The sequence below is a fragment of the Marmota monax genome, unplaced genomic scaffold, assembly GCF_021218885.2.
Source record: "Marmota monax isolate L192 unplaced genomic scaffold, Marmota_monax_Labrador192_F-V1.1 WCK01_AAM20220418_F8-fsc00088, whole genome shotgun sequence".
Taxonomy (NCBI): Eukaryota; Metazoa; Chordata; class Mammalia; order Rodentia; family Sciuridae; genus Marmota; species Marmota monax.
In genome coordinates this window covers 7,136,411-7,156,096 of record NW_026694492.1, presented here as the reverse complement: position 1 = coordinate 7,156,096, position 19,686 = coordinate 7,136,411, and the positions used below count along the sequence as shown (strand labels likewise).

Here is a 19,686-nt window from a genome sequence, read left to right as displayed (position 1 = left end):
TCTAGAGGAAAGCTAGGTATGGTTCTACTGTGTCAGTCATATGCTCAGCCTTCTAACTGCTGAAATCAAGGTACTTAAACCAAAATACGTCTTCTTCCCAAGAAGATTCATGAAAAGTATAAACATTTTCTATTAAAGCCTGCAACCAAATTATATTAAGTGTTTTTATGTAAAGTAGTTGAGATTTATTTTAAAAATTCCATATCCAGTAATAATAAACTAACCCATTACTCAAGGACAGAAGACAATATAGATGTCTATAAAATGTCAAAGAACCTAACATAGTCAGAGATATAATTCTGCACAATAGATCTTTAGGGTATTTATTTCTCTGGAATATGATTTTCAGGAATAAAATTTGCCAAAGCTATTTACTTCTGACCACAGAGGAGATATTCACTTCTCTAAAAAACTCTCCCTCCCGAGAGGATCTGCGCTCCACGTAGCACAGTGCTCTGATGAGGTCAACCCCACCTCTGGGAGACTCAAGAGAACTTGCTGTGCCAGGTCTGGCTCCAGGACAGCACTTCAGTTATGTGACCTCATATAATCCTTAGGACAAGGTATATAATATTATATTATCATTCCCCCTTTACAGATGTGAAAACAGACAATAATAAGTTTATAAGCTTACCTGAATTCAAACCACTAAAAGTGATAGAATCAGAATTTGAATGTAGGCCAGTTTATCACTGTGCTGTATTATACTGTCTCTATTATTTACTGCTGACTTTTTATTTAACATTATTCTCAGGAAATATAAAGTATAAAATGTTAGTATACCAGTTTCTCACTATTTTAATACTTTATAAACTCCTCTCCCCCCACCTCCTTAGAAACCTAATGGAGGCCCAAAGCAGAATGCTGCCTAGTCTAAATCCTCAACCTAAAAATAAAGGTTGAATTAATTTCCTTAATAAATTTTCAGGAAGTCGTCACTGCTGCAATATTTTGAGCACTTCAAGGTGCTGGCACGGAAGTAATTATTTGCTCTTACTTTTCCTTTACCAATCCCATTAATTTATTACTAATCATTTTTTGAGATCACTGTTGGCTTAGAAAAGGTAAACCACCTTAGTTACACTGCTTGTAAGCAGAAAAGCCAGAGCCTGAGCCTGGGCTAGCTTACTCTGAGGCCTCCTTCTTAACCACTGAGCTGCCAAGAACTGAATGACAAACTCTTCCTCGGTGAACAAGGCTTCTGCCATCTTTTGACCAGACACTTTTATTTCTTCCCCACAAAAGCACAGATAAGCTGCAGCCAGTGATGAACATACTAAAGCATTTGGTGGATTGATAATAGGCCAAACAGTTACTTTTTACCTTAGCTATCTATATAACTAAAAATCTTTATCTTACTTATCTTCAAGGACACCTAATATCATTCAATTATTTCTATTTTTAAGGCATTTGTAAACATACGTTTCATATATTTTGAATTACTTATTTTCTGTTCTACTGTAACTTATATTTTACAAGCCCATAAATAACATAATAATATAATGGCATAAACTTGAGTCCCTATGTTTTTCTAACCTAAAATTGTTCAAGCTGAAATCCCCATGACTCTACCTTCACCTCCTCTCCACCCCTCAGGTACTACCAGTCATCTGGGGATATCAATCAGAGTCAAAGGCACAGTCCAAACAAAAATTAAAGGTTTATTTATGAAATGCCCTAAACCCTCAGGCCTTTAACACACTTACATTTAATGTAGATGTGTCTGATGTTTTGGATAGTCACAATACTTCAAAATAAAATGCAGCCACCCTGTTAAGACATGAATCAGTGGGATTTAAAAATGTTCTAGCTTCCTTAAGCTACCATTTTGCCCTAACATGTCTCTTTACTCTGTACCCCAAGATGATTGTTTTTATAGTGGGGCCTCAACTGAAATCTTTCCCCAGCTTTTTATATTTCTGGTTCTCTATTTAGCAGGGACAATTAAAGGTTTTGATTTGATTAGCCAAATAAAAGGCTTAAAAAGCAAGGTGACACTGTCAATAAAAATAAGAATAGATACTCGAGTACATACTTTTTCAGAGAATTCCTTCACTCTCAATAGTTTACCAATCCAGAAATCTAAATTTACCAATATTTTTTCTTATATCTCATTGCTTCTAAAGAAGTTTTGAAGACTTTTCATGTTTAAGCTATTTAGGTACCTTAAAAACTGAGATGAATACACTTAAGCAATCCACCTGAGTCTAAGATGAAAGTATAAGTCAGTAATAGGGCATCTTAGTACAGTATATTCTTTCCTATTTTCATAAGAAAAATGGATGGTTGCACCCACCAGTTATCATCCCATAATGCTCATTAGCAAAGTTATACTATTACAACATGAACATAATAGCTGAAGTTGCAAATAGTAGTTACCTTGTTAACTTCAGCTGTGTCACAGTGGTAATTCTCATTATTCAGAAAATGAAAGTCATTTAAATAAGATTTTTTTTTTTCCTTTGGTACTTAACCACTGAGCTACATCCCCAGCCCTTTTTAATATTTTGTTTAGAGATAGCGTGTCACTAAGATGCTTAGGGCCTCACTAAGTTGCTGAGACTGGTTTTGAACTTGCAATCCTCCTACCTCAGCCTCCTGAGCTATTGGGATTACAGGTGTATGCCACCATGCCGGCCTAAATAAGATTTTAAGACTTTTCCTCATCTCTTATACTCAGTGTGCTAAATCTTGAAAGAAATGCTTTTTGTTCTATTAAAAATTCTACTTTGAGAATTATGAGCAATTCTGCCAACTTGCCTGATTAATCAATCTAATTATAAATAAAAAATCAAAATCCATAAATTATTAAAGTAAAATTACTTGAAACATATAAAAGTAAAATTGAAACTTTTTTTTTTTAATTGATTGTATGCCTAAGGATAGCCCTGGAAGTGTTATTTTCCTGGCAGTCAAATGTTATTGCACAATGTCATAGTAAGCACAATTTTCAGAAATACAGTTCAGATGAGCTCAACGGCTGGCCTACTGATGTTTGAGGTTGCGCATATTAAAAGAAATAAATTGACAAATTACCACTGGAAACATATTCTGTTGCTTTAAAAATTCTTTATCAGACATGCAGTGTCTTAATATATTTAAGTAAAAGAATGGGAAAAACCATTAACATTTGAATCATATCTGTATAGGCTCTCTCTCTCAGTACTGGGGATTGACCAAGGGCACTTTACCACTGAGCTACATCCCTAGCCCTTATTATTTTTATTTTTAAAATCTGACACAGGGTCTTGCTATGTTGCCCAGGCTAGTCTTAAACTTGTGATCCTCCTGCCTCACCCCAAGTTGCTGAGTTTAGAGGTGGGCACCATCATGCCTGGCTATCTGGATTTTTAATTTCTAAACTGACTAGGCCAGGGGTATAGCACAATGGCAGAGCATATGTGAGGCTATGGGTTCAATCCCCAGCATCAAAAAAGAAAAAAAGAAAAAAAATTATATACCTTGTTCACCAACATTTCCATATTAAAATCTGGTTCTCACTAAAAAACTACAAAACACCACACAATGATTAGGAAAAAGGAGGAAAAAACCCCCACAATGTATATTCTGGTACAACCTTTCATATTTATTATTTTACATATACGAAAGTATCTTTTCCTATTTGATCACCAAGCTTTACTATATGGTAGCTCTCATAATCAATAAAAAATAAAATCACAAAAGACTGCTAATAAGTCTAATAAGAACAATATTGTTTTGATGAAATAAGAAACATAAAAGTAAAGACATTGAGCTAAAAAGTTATCAGTTATACATGGAATGAAGATCAAATTTATCTTTTTTTTATAAGAAAAATAAAACTCTTCAATAATGTATTTATCTTACCTTTACCCTAATTTTCAATTCTTAACTTGTACAATGAGAATAGTAGATAATTATAAAGATATTATAAATATCTTACCATATACTCCTTTGTCTAGAAGCAGTAAAAATTCATCCACGGCATTACGCATCTCATATTCAGTAAGATCCAATAATGAAACAACTTTGAAATCTAGCTGTCTTAGTAAGTTGGTCAATTCATACACATCCACCAAAGGAGCTTTAAGTTTGGGGTGCTCCCAGTAATTCATATTTCCTATCAAAAGAGCAACTTTGTCCTTTGCTGTAAAAAAAAAAGGGGGGGGCATCGTAGGTTTAAAGGAGGATACACAAATTAATACCTATGGAAATGATATCATTTTAATGTACTTTTGCTTTAAGATTGTATCATTTCATTTCAAATAAGATTTTATCATAATCTAATTTCATTTTAGTACTATTGCTTTATGTAGGAAATCAACACATGAAGGGACTTAAGAGGCTATATGAACAAACAACTGAAATTAAGCTTACAAATACTTGTGAGGACCAGGTAAAGGATATTTGTTAGCTGCAAAGAAATACAATGGTAACTAACATTAAAATACACTTTTATTGCCAGGAGCAGTGGCGCATGCCTATAATCCCAGTGGCTTGGGAGGCTGAGGTAGAAGGATCATGAATTCAAAGCCAGCCCCTGCAAAAGTGAGGTGCTAAGCAACTCAGTGTGATCCTGACTCTAAATAAAATACAAATTAGGGCTGGGAATGTGACTCAGTGATCGAGTGTCCTGAATTCAATCCAGTACTGCCACCGCCCCCCCCCCCCATACTCTTATGGAATTACAACAAAATAATATTCAACTAGACTTTCAGAGCAAATTAAACAAAGAATATTTAGAATTGAGTCCCCATCAAATTAGGTCCTGTTTTGCTGAGAATAGAAGAGGTAAAAACAAAAGAAATACCTAAAAAAGAGACATAAAGAAGTCTTATCAGAGCAAGTAAGGGAAAAGATCAGAGAAAAGAAGAAACTCCAGCAGGATTGTATTATTTGTTTCTGCAGTAGCTCTGTAAAGCTACTACTGTCTTCTCCTAACTTCTTTTGAAAATACTTCCTGTCTGTCATGAGGCTATTTGAGGGATATGTGAGCTCAGTGTACTGTGAGACTTTGCTAAAGAGTGGGTTCTGATAAAAATAGGCTCTTCTGTGTGTGTGTGTGTGTGTGTGTGTGTGTGTAAGATACCTATACCTAATGCCTTAAAAGTACCAGCTAGCTTAATCAGGTGTGTGACTTGCTCTAAACAACCAGCTTAGGGCTTAAGAGACTTTACCACTACCTTTCTTTGAGGGTCTAGGGTGGGGACAAAAGGTGTAAACAATATATTATGCAGCCTGTCATATGAAAATATAGCACATTCAATGACCTATAGGACATATTTGAAAAGGATGATAAGTGACTATGCTATTAGCTTATATATTTTAAATTAATCAGTGTTATTGTAGAGTGTACACCTTCTACTTACATTAAAAGAAGTTCACTGTACAATTGCCTTGTTATGCTGACAGCAGTCTCATACATCTTATGTTTACTATATCTCAACTGTACTGGGGCCACATTCAGTAATTGACCTACATGGCCTAACAGAGCATTTCTCAGAACATATTGCTGTCATTAAATGACACAGACTATATTTGGGAAAGAAGAGTACAGTTTAGAGAATGCCAAGGTTCAACAATTTGAGAACTATATGCCTTACAATGTATGTATCAACAATAATGGCCCATAACTCTTCCAAAATTTTCCCCAATGATAGTTTTTAATAGGCAGTTCCTAAAATCCCATAGAGCATTTTCTTCAAATTAATGTTAAGAAAATTTATACAAGTAAATCCTACCTTGCCTCACCTACTTGTGAAGCAGTTCCTTGATGGCAGGAGAACTGGGGTGGATTTAGAACAGAGAAGCAGATGCTATGGTTGAAATGAGAGATGACAAAGACTTATTCCAGAAAACTGGTTGTGGAAAGAGAAAGAAAGAGTAAAACTTTAGAGAAAGGACAGAGAAAAAATGGTAAAATTTGAATTTGAGGAGTTAAGGGAGAAGAATAAAGAAAAAACTTCAAAACAGTAACTATACAATTTATGTTTGGGTTTTCATATAAAAAATAAATGCAAGAAATTTTTTATGAAAACATTAACTGTAAGAACCAACCACAACTTTTTGAACACAACCCATTCATTTAGTGGAAAAAGAAACATGGGGTTGGGGGTGTAGCTCAGGAGTAGAGCTCATGTTAGCATGCATGAGGCCCTGCATTCCATCCCCAGAACTGCTACTCCCAAAAATAGGATTAAAAAAATAAACAAAAATGCTAATTCATTACACAAAAGAAAAATGAAACCATTTCAGAAAGATATTTTACTACATGATCTAGACCTCTTCTGAAGTTTAATGCAGTGTTCTTCAAAAATTGGTAAAGTTTTATATGATTAATTTTGTACCTAATAAGTCTAATTATTATGTTACTTATTCAAAATGAGTTAATATCCCTTAGTACCTAGAAAAGGGACTGGTACAAATTAAGTACTATTAAATATTTGTTAAATAAAAAAATCTTTGCATATGCATCAAAAATTGAGTAACAGCATACAATCTGACTGGCTAAATATATAGTCCTTATTATTCTGATGCATTAAACCTTTTAATGACTCTCCCCCCATGTTTTACAAACTAAAAATACGTGAGCAAAGCTATCTTGGATGCTGCGGTCCTGATCACTAAGTAACTGCACACCAATGATTGTTCCTAAAGGAAAACAGTCAAGAATCAGCTGCTGAACCCAGATGAACTGCAGAATCATGAGAGAGAATAAAACTCCTGTTTTTAAGATAGTAAATTTTGGAATACTGTTATTCAGCAATAGACTACACTACCACTCTAATCTGTAAATTCCTTTCCTAGGACTCTGCCTTCCCACAGTACTGACCTGCTTATTCCCTACCCAGGTCTCATATCTCCATGCTCACCATGCTTCATTCCTTTTGCCTCAAATACTATTCTCACTTTGTCTACTTGGGATCCTCCTATTTATCTGAAAATTCTCACCTGGGCTTTGCCTCTTAGGTAACGCCTTCCCTGGGATCTTCTTGAACAAATTTGATTACCATCTTCCATGAACAATTTCTGAACTATTTCTAAATTCTTTACCTATTGCTTGTATGGCATGTATTACATGTCTATTTGTGTTATAGCACGCATCATGTACTGCATTATTCACTTAACATCTGCGTCCCTTATTAGGATTGCAATGCCCTGAGTTCAGGAGCCAAGGCTTATTCTCTTACTTCACAAAGGGTAGCATAGATGAGACATTTAACGTTTGGTGAATTTCATGATAAAAGCTAAGCTGATCTTTAGTTTATCTTACTATTCTTTCAATTAGTACAGCTTGAGAAAGGACACCCAACATAAAAGAAGCTGTGGAACTCCTGGGTATATCAGGGTATATCAATACTCCTGGGTATTGATCCTCAGCTATGAAATTTGTAATCCTAAACAAGTTTCATTAAACACTTAAAGAGTTTTAGCTGGCACAATGGCTCATGCCTGTAATCCCAGTGACAGGAAGCTGAGGCAAGAGGATCAAAAATTCAAGGCTTGCCTTAGCAATATAGCAAGGTCCCAAGCAACTTAGCAAGAACTTATCTCTAAATAAAAAAATATAAAGTACCTTGTGTTCAGTCTATAGTACCAACAAACCACTTATAGCTTTAAATTATCATCTACAAAACATGAGGAAAGTGTCTACATCTCAAGGCATAATTATACATTTCACCAAGTGAAAACACTTAATTTACTGGTATTACACTAATATTAGTGTATTTGATATTCTACGAAACCATCTTCAACTATCAGCCGGTTACATTTGGACCTCATCATACTGTGTACTTACATACATATATAAGGATAGAATAGCCATGGCTTTGTTCAGGATACTATTCTAATAGGACTTCCTTAACAACTGAGGCTTAGGGTTCTAGAGGAAAGATAACAGACCTGCAATGCACAACAACTTACCACTATGAATGAAACAGAGCAGCTTTTTAAAAAATGCAGTAATTCCTAGTCCCTTGTCTTCTTTAGCACCAAAGGCTTTACCTTCACTGTTGCCAGTTCCACGAGCAAATCCTGAACCTTGCTGTCACCTAAGCTGCTGCACCTCTGAAACCCCAAACAATGTTATTTCTTCTCTGGCCTCTTATTTGTTAACATTTTTGCCCCTATATTTTTTCTTTCAACTCAGTAAACTCTTCGTCTCCTGATCCTCATATTCTCCTGCTTTTTCTTGGTAGTACTGGTGGTTGGACCCTACTGGGGGTTGAACATGCTAGGCAAGTACTCTTTCACTGAACTACATCCCCAGCCCATCTACTAAACTTTTTAAGGCTGTCTTTCCTTGTGTAGTCTTTATCCCTTGTTTAATTTCTCTAAATACTTGCTCCTTCTGGATGTGCCCTGTAAACTCTACCTCAGTGCCTGGCTTGCAGAAAGGAGCAGGAAAACTAGTCCATCAGTCTTCCTTCTCTAAAAAGCTGAATTGTTACAGAGAAGTCACAAAACTGATTTGTAGCATTATAAATCCTAATTTTTTAAAAAAATATTTATTTTTTAGTTTTAAGTGGACCCAATATCTTTATTTTATATTTATGCAGTGCTGGGGATTGAACTCAGTGCCTCAAGCATGCTAGGTGAGCACTCTACCATTGAATCACAACCCCAGCCCATAAATCCTAATTTTTAAAAGTCTTAGTTTGACTCCTTCCATATTCTTGGAGATGGTAGCTTTAATTTTCTTTAGCCCCTAAATCTCTGCTATTGCCCAAGTTCTATATTTAATCTTACTCTACTCTTTTTCTCAATTCTTTAAACAGAATTACCCAGAAAGGAAAACCATCAATTGAAAAATGTCAACTTCCTGACAAATCTTTCTACATCTTTACCAATCTCTCCTTCCTGCTAAATCACCCCTCTCTCTCCCACAAAATAAGGTTTCAATATTCCACTTAGAGCCAATTTCTCCTTTTCCCATCTTGGCCCAAATCCCTAATATCTCTATGAACTTACTCCATAAATTGTCTTCTCTTTGATGGAACCCTGTAACCTCTCACCTGCAGTTTCAGGAGAGCCCACCTCTCAAATGTAAAGCCTTGTATTTCTCCCACCTTTTCAAGAACATTGATTATACATCTATCCAATGAATCTTGCATTGCCATTTTCCTCAACAAACTAATTTGTTTTTGTTTTCACATGTTCACTTTTTTTTTTTAAAGTTTTTAGTTGTAGATGGACACAATACCTTTATTTTATTTGTTTATTTTTATGTGGTGCCAGGGATCAAACTCAGTGCCTCATACATGCTAGGCAAGCACTCACCACTGAGCCCCAACTCCGGCCACATGTTCACTTCTGAATTATTCTTTATCTACATATTTTACCTACATCTGAACCGCCAGCAAAAGCTCAGTAACTGACTCATTTTAGGTGGGCGCTGTTGACATTTCACTAAAAGTAAAAATGGCTTCTTCAGTAATCAAATCCAGTGGTGAATTTTAGATATTTCCTTACCTGACTTCCACTGAAATCAATATATTGACTGTTTTTACCCTTTTTAAATGTTAATCTGCTAACTTTTACATGGTATCTCCTGGATATTCTCCAATTTTCTTGGTTTTCTCCCTTATATTTTCTTCTCTAAGCATTCTTTAAATGCAACTGTTCAGTTATATCTTGCCCTTCATTCTCTTCTGTTCCCACTGGACAGGATGGGAAATCAAATGCCAAAATTTACTGCAATCCCTATGGCTTTTCTAATTTCTACCCCACCAAGAAGTCATGTTAAGCACTTCCTTTTTATGATCTATTTAACAGGCACATGTTTCTCTTTGATTACATACAGTGAAAAACACAAAAACCGACCCCTGAAATGGAATTTGTCATCTTTTTAAAGCCTCTTTCTTTTCTAATTTCTTCTAAAAATATTAAAAATAAATGCTTGGTCCTAAATGGATTACACCTGTAATCTTAGCAACAACTTGGGAGACTAAGGCAGGAGGATTACAAGTTCAAGGCCAGCTCTGGCAAGTTAGCAAGACCCTGTCTCAAAATAAAAGTAAAAATAAAAATAAAAAAGGCTGGGAAGTGGCTCAGTGGTAGAGCACCCTGGGTTCAATCCCAGTACCAGGAAAAAAAAAAAAAAGGTCTCAACATTCAAATGTTTATAAAACCAAGTTAAAATATCTTAAATCCCTTCATGATCATTAAAAATAGAATTAAATTATGTTAATTATATTTGATTATGCACTTTAAACTCTACTCACCCAAAGGCTGGTCAGTTGTTTGCTCTTTATTATCTATATAAAGATAAAGAAAGCAAAATAGATGTTATTATTTATGATACAAATATTTTCAGAGCTAAAGATGTGAGAAAGTAATGAATGAAAACATCAGCAAAGTCATTAAAATGAAGAATATGGTAGAACAGAATTCACTAAAGGCTGGAAAGGGGAGGGGAGATAGACAATGGGCACCAAAACACAGAGGAGGTAGAGGAGTTCTGTCATACTATACCCAAAGGACTTAAAAACAGAATACTACAGGGACACAACCACATCAATATTTATAGCAGCACAATTCACAATAGCTAAATTGTAGAACCAACCTAGATGCCTTTCAGTAGATGAATGGATAAAGAAAATGTGGTACATATACACAATGGAATATTATTCAGCATTAAAAGAGAATTACATCATGGCATTTGCAGGTAAATGGATGGAGTTGGAGAATATAATGCTAAGTAAAGTTTGCCAATCCCCCCAAAACCCAAATGCCAAATGTTTTCTCTGATTTAAGGATTCTGATTCATATTGTGGTTGGGTGGGGGTGTGGGAGAATTGGATGAACTCTGGATAGAGCAAGGGGGGGAGGGAGGGGGTATTTGGGTAGAAAAGGTGGAATGAGATGGACATCATTACCCTAAGTACATGTTTGAAGACGAATGATGTGACTCTACTTTGTGTACAACCAGAGATATGAAAAACTGTGCTCTATATGTGTAATATAAATTGTAATGCATTCTGCTGTCATATATAACAAATTAAAAAAAAAAAACCTGCAACTGCATACACATTTCGAAATAATGAGAGAAGCATTTGAAGGTTCCTTACACACAGGACTGATAACATTTGAAATGAAGATGCTAATTATAGCATGATATGATCATTACACACTGTATACATGTATCAGATTACATTGTGCTCCATAAATAAGTACAAATATTATATGTCAATTAAAATATAAAGAATTTAACCCTGGGTTCAACTGCAAGCAAAACAAAACAACAAAAACAAAGAAAGACTTTAAAAGGAAAAAAAAGTACATCTAGTTCCTAATAACTAATTTACTGTTTTAAAATTTTCAGATTTTTAAATTAGTGCTTTAGAGTTATGCGTTATAGCTGGGTTCATCCCAACAAATTCATATATGCATGGAATTCAATTTCAGATCACGATCCCCCACTTTTCCTTTCCATCCTCCCATCCCTCCCCTGTTGTCCTTCCTCTATTCCTTTCATTCATCTATTTATATTTGATTATTTTACTTATATATAAAGGTGAAATTCACACACACACACACACACACACATACACACACACACATGATTTTTAAAGAATTCATTCTGTATTACCCTTCCATTTCCCATCCCTCCATTCTGCCTCTAAAATCTTCTACACTACTGATCTTCCCTTTAAGAAGTCCAGATTTTTAATAAAACTATATAAGGATGAATGGAATTGGAATCAAGGTAGGGGAGTTCCTTTGATAACTGAATGACAAAACTGGGGTAATAATCCTTAATACTTTACTAGCAATAACAATCTGAAAATGGGAGTGGTGTTAAGAATAAGTACCAGCAGTAACACTGATGCTTTGGTTGGCACTGTTATAACTGCTCTCTACACAACAGATTTAATTAGACCTCACTTTACCCCATGAAGTATGTGTTATCATCAACCCCATCATACAGATAAAGAAAGAGGTTCAACTCAGTCACTTGCCCAAAGCTGTCAAGCTGGTAGTAGCAAATCTAGATTTTGACTGAAGGAGTCTCATTCTTGATCCTACACTCTTACCTTTATTCTACATAGAATGAAATCCCTCTCATCCTTGAAAGCCACCAGGAAGAGAGGGAGGGAAAGATGCAGTTCAATCCATTGTATGCCCAATTCTGTAGGGAGGGTAACTATTCACACATTTAGTAAAATAAATGCTACAGGAGCCTATTACAAACACAAACTTCGCCCATGTCACTTTTTTTTTTTTTTTTGTACCAGGGATTGAAACCAGGAGTGCTTAACCACTAAGCCTCATTCCCAATCCTTATAATATTTTATTTAGAAATAGGGTCTTGCTGAGTTGCTTAGGGCCTCACTAACTTGTTGAGGCTGGCTTTGAACTCGCAATCCTTCTGCCTCAGCTTCCTGAGCCATGGTGATTACAGGCATGTGCTACTGGCCAGCCATGTGTCCCTCTTTTTAAACTCAAATTTTTTGTCTCTATGAATCTTGGGGAGTTAAGGAAGAAGAGGGGCAGGAAAATTTTAGAAGTTTAGTAATGGATGTAAGCAGAAGGTTTTATGAAATAACTTCACAATGTTCATGAAAGGGCAAGAAATAATAAATTTAGGAATAAGGATTCAATGTAGACCAAGTGAAACAACATCTGATGGTTCTCAACTGTATTCAGTTCTGAATGTTTGAAGCAAGTCTCAGGCTTCACATGAATTCGAGGATATCACAGCAAGGAAACTGATATATTTTGGTAATGGTGTTATTTATTTATTTTTTTTTGCTTTATCTAGGTTGCCAATAAGCAATTAGCACAGCTCAAACAGCATTTAGAATGATAGATCTTTATTAATGAAATAGAAAACTATTAATTAAATAGTTTAAACTATTAATTTAATTAATAGCAAATAGCAAATAGGAGCTTGGGTATAGCTCAGTGGTAGAGTGCTTGCATGGCATGCACAAGGCCCTGGGTTTGATTCCTCACATTGCCAAAACCAAAAACCAAACAAACAAAAACTCCAAACAAAAAACACACAAACTAGTTATGTGTGTTAAAATAATGAGAAATAATGACTTTCTATAGACATTAGATTATATAATTCCCTTCTTAATTATTGCTGCATGCTTTTACTTTCAAATCTATTCACAGTCTCACAAATCTATCTGCACCTTTTAGAATGCTCATAAGCTATACTGACATCCTCTGCTTTACATTTTGATAGACCTTTTATCCTAGTTAAAGTCTTCCTTTATCTTGTTCAGAAATCTGTTCTGATTAAAATCAGCCTAGATTCTTAATACAGCCTGCATATTCCTGCCATCTGTCAGTCTCTTAATGGTCACTGAGAAGCCTACCTGCATAGTGCCAGCTTTCCCCATTCACACACATCTCACCTCAGGTGAAGGTGACCTACCCAGCTACTTCAGATGCATTCTTTGCCTCCAGAATGGAGAACATGGGCTAAAGTATGACCTGTTCGGAAATGTAGCCTGTCACTTTTTTTTGCAGTGCTGTGAATCAAACGTAGGGCTTCAAGCATGCTAGCCATGAGTTGCACTGAGTTGCACTCCAGCCACTATCACTCTTTCAAACCTACTTCGATTTTACCAAATTAAAGATCATCATATTACCCATTAACTCTTGTTTATGATATAAGGAATAATGCACAATTATAAAAAATACAATAGTATTTTATACTGCCTCAAATACTTAGTTTTCTACCATTATTTTTGTTTCACTTGCATGAAATTCAACTTCATGTAAGTAATTTCACCTCTAAATTATATTCTTTCAACAAAAAAAATTACTATTATTACTGTACCAAGAATTATCTATGGTGTTTTTACTGTATTCAATCACTTAAAAATTTAAAACTAGGGGCTGGGGTTGTGGGTCAGCGGTAGAGCGCTCACCTAGCATGTGCAAGGCCCTGGGTTTGATCCTCAGCACAACATAAAAATAAATAAACAAAATAAAGGTATTGTGTACAATTAAAAAAAATATTTAAAAAAATTTAAACTAAAACATTTTATGTTTGTACTACTCACCAGGATGCCCAAAATCATTTAGTTCATCTGAAACAGAATAAGGGAAAATACATTACTTTAAATAATCTGCCAATTTCACACAAACAGACTAGAGAAGTAGTTTTGGGGTTCTTAAATTATGTCATAATGTTTTATTAGTTTAGAACTTTTCAAACTAAATGAAGAAGCCATGCAAATACTGCATAGGAAAGAATGCTGTTGTGGACATCATTTAGGACTATTAAGCTACTGTTGCTTTCATTAAATACTGAAAATTTAAATAAATTCACTCACAATTTGTTCAAAGTTTTAGATATTCTGGCCAATTATGGGGGGGGGGAACTCATAAGAGGTCTATTTGTGGCAACTGTAAACTTCTTGAAACTAACAAAACTTTAATTTTAGAACATTATAAAATTTACAAAACTACTGAAAGATAGTGAAGAGGGTTCCTGTACTCACTGACTTAGTCCCCTCCCCCCTTTTTAATCATCTTAGGTTAGTATGGCGTATCTGTCATGACTAATGAGCCATTTTATATTAATTTTTGTTCTAGGACTCCATTTAGGAAACAATTGCTCAGACATTCCTTATTTCCAATGAATTTGACAGTCTTGAGGAGAAATTGGTCAGGTATTTTGTAGAATGTCCTTTTACTGGGCTTTACCTGACGTTTTCCTCCTGGTTACTCATGGTTTCTCAAAAAGTGATTATGCTTCAGAGAAGTAGAGTGGTTTTAGAATTAGCCTGTACCCACTCTGGGTCATCTTACCATGGCTCAAGAACAGTTAAAATATTCCAAGCAAATGTCCATGTCAATATAGCCACTATTTCTAAAATTCTTCAAAAAATTTTATGAAGGTAAAAACTAACATTAACAATACATTGCAAATGTTATACTATTCATAAAGTGTTATGCAGAAATTTTATTATTATATGTGGCATAAATCAATCTAAGAGTGGTATGAAGCAGTGCATGGGGTGTGGAAAATTTCTTCTGCCTTCAGTTTTAGACTACATTCATTTCCAGTAGTTATGTCAGTACATTCTTAGCAAGGCTGTTTCACATGTTTGTCATACAGTTAGGTGCTTTGGGCATATTCTGCATTCCATTGTGGGGGACCCTTCCTCTGGCCTCCTAAGTGATTGTTTAAAATCTGTACATGTGCATTACTGCTGCAGTTTTAACATAGGACAGATTCCATGCCACCCAAACCCCTAGACTTCACCTATTCAACCTCTGTCCCTTGTCCTAATCAAACATTTTAACAAAATACACAAAATGAAATAGAGGACATTATATTTTGTAGGTTAAAAAAAGATATAACATGGGATACTGTTCACAATATGTATCAATTCACCAACTATAAAATATCTTTATAGGCTCTTTAGAAAAAATTGGATCTAACTTTTCATTCTGAAATTTTTGGAGCAACTTCACCACTAGACTTTCATCTCTACGTGTTCTGAATAGAGCTGTCTGAAAAAAACAAATTTTTGTATTTTTTTGCCACTGAAAAAAATTACTTGAGAAATTGTGCAGGTATAGAAGCAGCATGGCAGGGTAATAATCACATGCATCACCATGAAGCCAAATGACAGTGCTCTCTTTTTATTTATTTTCACAGTGGTCAGGTATCCAATATTAGGATGTTTAAAAGAAAATATGCAATTAGGCAAAAAGGAGTTAGAGAGATGTTTGATGAGTAAATCTTCACATGGCTCTCTCACCTAGGGTTAACATATCATGGATTAGAACTCCCTTATGTGAGAAAATTCTTATTTATTACCATGTACCAGGATAAAAACAATAGTTACAGTATTTTAAAGTGATATGATATGAAAGACAGGAGATATGAAAGACAAGAAAACCAGAAAACATGATTTAACATTATTTTCTTACTTTATCCAAGTAGAACCCAAGATTATGTAGTAGTCTGAAGAGGCAGCAAGTGAAAAAATACTTTGCTATCCACAGACATAATTTTATTTATTTATTTATTTATTTATTTATTTATTTATTTTAAAAATATTTATTTATTTATTTTTGTTTTTGGCGGACACAACATCTTTGTTTGTATGTGGTGCTGAGGATCGAACCCGGGCCGCACACATGCCAGGCGAGCGCGCTACCTCTTGAGCCACATCCCCAGCCCCACAGACATAATTTTAAAAATCAATGTGACAGCACACTAAGGGAAGGTATCTAAGTTTTAATATTTACTCTTTACTCATTACAATTTAAGTACAATGTTTGGCTAATTAAAATATATTAGAAGTTTGTGTTGAAGTAGATTTTCCATTTTTTACACATTATGGTACAGGTGACTATAATCTATAGATTTGTAGCTTAAAAAATTCTCGTATTATTTTCAGAATATTTACTATTTGATTAAAACATGTAATAAACAACAAATCTCCTGTTCTGAAACTTTTATAGTAACTACATTTGCATTTGGGGGGCATCTTATAAAGGCTAACAGATAAAGTAATCTAAACAAATATTCATGACAATATAGCTACATATTATATAAATTTTTGTACGATAAAAATCAACATTAAGGATTAATCACAAATGTTCATTATTTAAAACAAGTTATGCAGGAGCTTTGTTATATACAACAGAAAATCAACTTAAGACTAATAATTTCAGAATTTCGGTTTAATAGCATCTGTGGCAATTCATAAAACTTCAATGACTAACATACATTATTCTTCAATCAAAATAATTTCTTAGAGCTAGTATTTTTTCCATCACTGCACTCAGTAAGCTAGAGCACTTCACCAGTCCCCAGAGCAACCAGCATGCAAGAGCCTTGGTCTTGAACCAAAGAATTATACTACCTTCAGTGCACTCCACTGCCTCATCTGTTCTTCCTTGTTTCAGAGAAAACAAATTTGAATACATTATAATTCATGATCTTATGAAGGGCAGCCATCAAGCAAAGAGATAAATAGCACAAAAACATGTGGGCACACCAACCCATGCATCACCATCATCTACTACTAACAACAGGATCACATACATAGTAAGCTTCAATAGCATAAACTCCCCAATTATGCTGTTCATAGTGGGGATTGTTGAGAAATAATTATGTTTTCCTTTATGAGTCTGTGATGTTTACTTTTTAAAATGTTTTATTAAAAATCTTTTTCTGGGCTGGGGTTGTGACTAAGAGGTAGAGCGCTTGCCTAGCATGCGTGAGGCATTGGGTTTGATCCTCAGTAACACATAAAGTAAAATAAAGACCTTACACCTAGAACTAAAAAGTAAGTATTTAAAAAAATCTTTTTCTATCAAATCAAGTTTTTTTTGTAGGTAAAGCTTTAAAGAATATGTTTTTTTGCCATGAATGTTTAAAATAAACTAAAACATTTCAAGAAAATTAAAATTACCTAAATGGCTTTTGTTTGGATTCACTTTGCTTTTTGTATGTGACTCTAGATATGAATTTAGTGTGCATTCTCTCAAATTCTATATAAACAATATAACTCCTGACATCAAACACACTGTTAAATAGTATGGGGTTAAAATGTAGAATTTCTTTTGCATAAATGTTTCAGTTTATATAGCTTATATTATATGAGTAATACAGCTTACCTATGATGACATCTACCTTCTTACTATCCTGACTGTCTCGATCATTATAAACATGACACCAGTAGGTTCCTTGATGTTCTAAATCCACATAGGGCACCTGTATCAATATTAGAACACATACACATTTCACCTTAAAGTTTTAGTTTAAATTGGCTTGGAGAAAAGTCATCTTGTACTAAAAAAAATTTCTAAAACATTTCAGAAGGCTTTAAACGTTCTTAGATTATTTCCATTTACTAGGCTAAATAGTAGCAAGGAAATAATATGATTTCAATATGGTGAGTTTGGCATAATACTATTTGGAATTTTATACAGATGCCAGGATTAAATTCTAATTTAAGAACCAATTAATTTTTAATTTATTTTTATTTTTTTATTTTTTCAAAACAGAAAATAAATATTTTAATGTACTGTTACATTCATTTCCATTAGAATATATTTATGGAACTTACACCGATACCATTTTTAATTGGCTATTCTTTCTATTTACATGTAGTTATTTACCTCTCAGAGGTTAGCAATTTAGGAATAATTATTAAAATAATAATTTACTTACATATTGGTTTTCCCCAAGTGCAGGATTAAATATCAGATACTAAATTTATAACCACATTTGTCAACACTTTATATTTTACCTTCTTATACTAACATTAGGAGGAAATCCTTGATTTTACAATGTAATGTTAGAATGTGCAAGTATTAAAAGTTCATTAGAGTAAAACTGAACCTCAAGTCATTATATGTCATAATAACCAAGGTACATAATTTTACATAGTTTTGTAACTGCAATATTATTATATACATAAATGTCCTATGTAAGTCTTAATTTGGCTTATGATATCAATTAGCTAAAAAATTATTCATTAGCAAAATAAAGCTTTATTTGAGAAAGTTATCTTATTTAAGTTAAATACATTTTAGTACTGTATGTAAAGTTTTAATATTTGGTAAGGAAAATTTATTCTTATCATCCCTTTTTTTAATTTATTCTACATACATTTTTGGTAATAGCTTCTATTTCCTATTACAGGGAGAATCTTGCCCTGGGTTATATAGTACAGTGGGTTATAATTATTTATGTAACTTTTATCAATTAATTAAACTTAACTTTCATGATATCCTTTTATTTATCTATAAAATAAGGGTAATGAAATAATATGTTACCCCTAAGATCTCTTCCAGTTCTAAAATATAATAGTAAAGAGTAAATTATATAAATTTGTACATTTATAAAAATGTACCTCTTAAAATGATTTCAAAATAGCCTTATAAAATATGAATTTTTATGTTGCAAAACTGTCAACCACAATTTACTTTCTTACTCAGTTCTAAAATATACTTACTTTATCAAGTCTCCTTAGAATATGTTGAAATAAGGTCAAAACCAAGATGTTGTATTTGATCATTATAAACATTGTTGGCAATGATTATATAATTTTTGGTTAACATAGATACAGCCCTCATTATGAAATGAAATAAAGTCAGCAGAACCAATTAATTTTAAATCAAAAGGGACTTGAAATAAAAATATTGAAAACATTCAAGCACCTTGAAGAATATGAGTTTTAGTGTTCACTTTTCATTTTAATTCTACCATTTATTTCCCCAACCCCCCCAAATCAACTACCTACCATGTATAGCTTTTTTGTCTCATGTGGTAATGGTGATTCATTTTTGAACCACTGGTAGTGAGGAATAGGGCTTCCAATAGCAACACACTGTAAAACCAATGTGCTGCCTAGCATTAGCTTTTGGGACTTTGGTTCAACACAAATTTGCAACCTGGATTCAGACAAGCTATCCGGACTTCCTTAAATTAAAAGAAAAAAATCTCTAGGTTAAAAATAAAAAACACATTTTTCCTATAATTAAAAAGTCCAAGCTCACTATTCAGTTTTTACAATCTTTAAAAACATTTGCCAAATTAAGTTTCTCAAAACTGTAGTATTACCAGAAACATTAAGAGCTGTTCTGAGGATAAGCAAGTGCTATGACAAGTAAGTTTAGAAAATTCTGAATTAAGCAAAGTTAACAGGCAGGTAATGGGGAGAAAATAAGCTTGAGATGGAGATGCTGTGCATGAAGGCAGAGTAATAGGTAATGGAA

The 19,686-nt window shown here is 33.9% G+C and overlaps 1 protein-coding gene across 3 annotated transcripts in view; it reads right to left on the bottom strand.

Annotated features, from left to right (window-relative positions):
• Positions 1 to 19,686, bottom strand: part of Malt1 (MALT1 paracaspase) — a 55,705-nt gene that overhangs the window by 14,106 nt on the left and 21,913 nt on the right. For 2 of the 3 annotated variants that reach the window (XM_046419450.2, XM_058571357.1), the window contains exons 5-10: positions 19,212 to 19,390; positions 17,581 to 17,677; positions 16,824 to 16,856; positions 14,001 to 14,027; positions 10,203 to 10,235; positions 3,923 to 4,126 (exon numbers count right to left, since the gene is read on the bottom strand). In XM_046419450.2, the coding sequence (XP_046275406.1) occupies positions 3,923 to 4,126; positions 10,203 to 10,235; positions 14,001 to 14,027; positions 16,824 to 16,856; positions 17,581 to 17,677; positions 19,212 to 19,390 (573 nt within the window). The remainder of the gene's footprint in view (positions 1 to 3,922; positions 4,127 to 10,202; positions 10,236 to 14,000; positions 14,028 to 16,823; positions 16,857 to 17,580; positions 17,678 to 19,211; positions 19,391 to 19,686) is intronic. The other variant, XM_046419452.2, reaches the window with a different exon arrangement.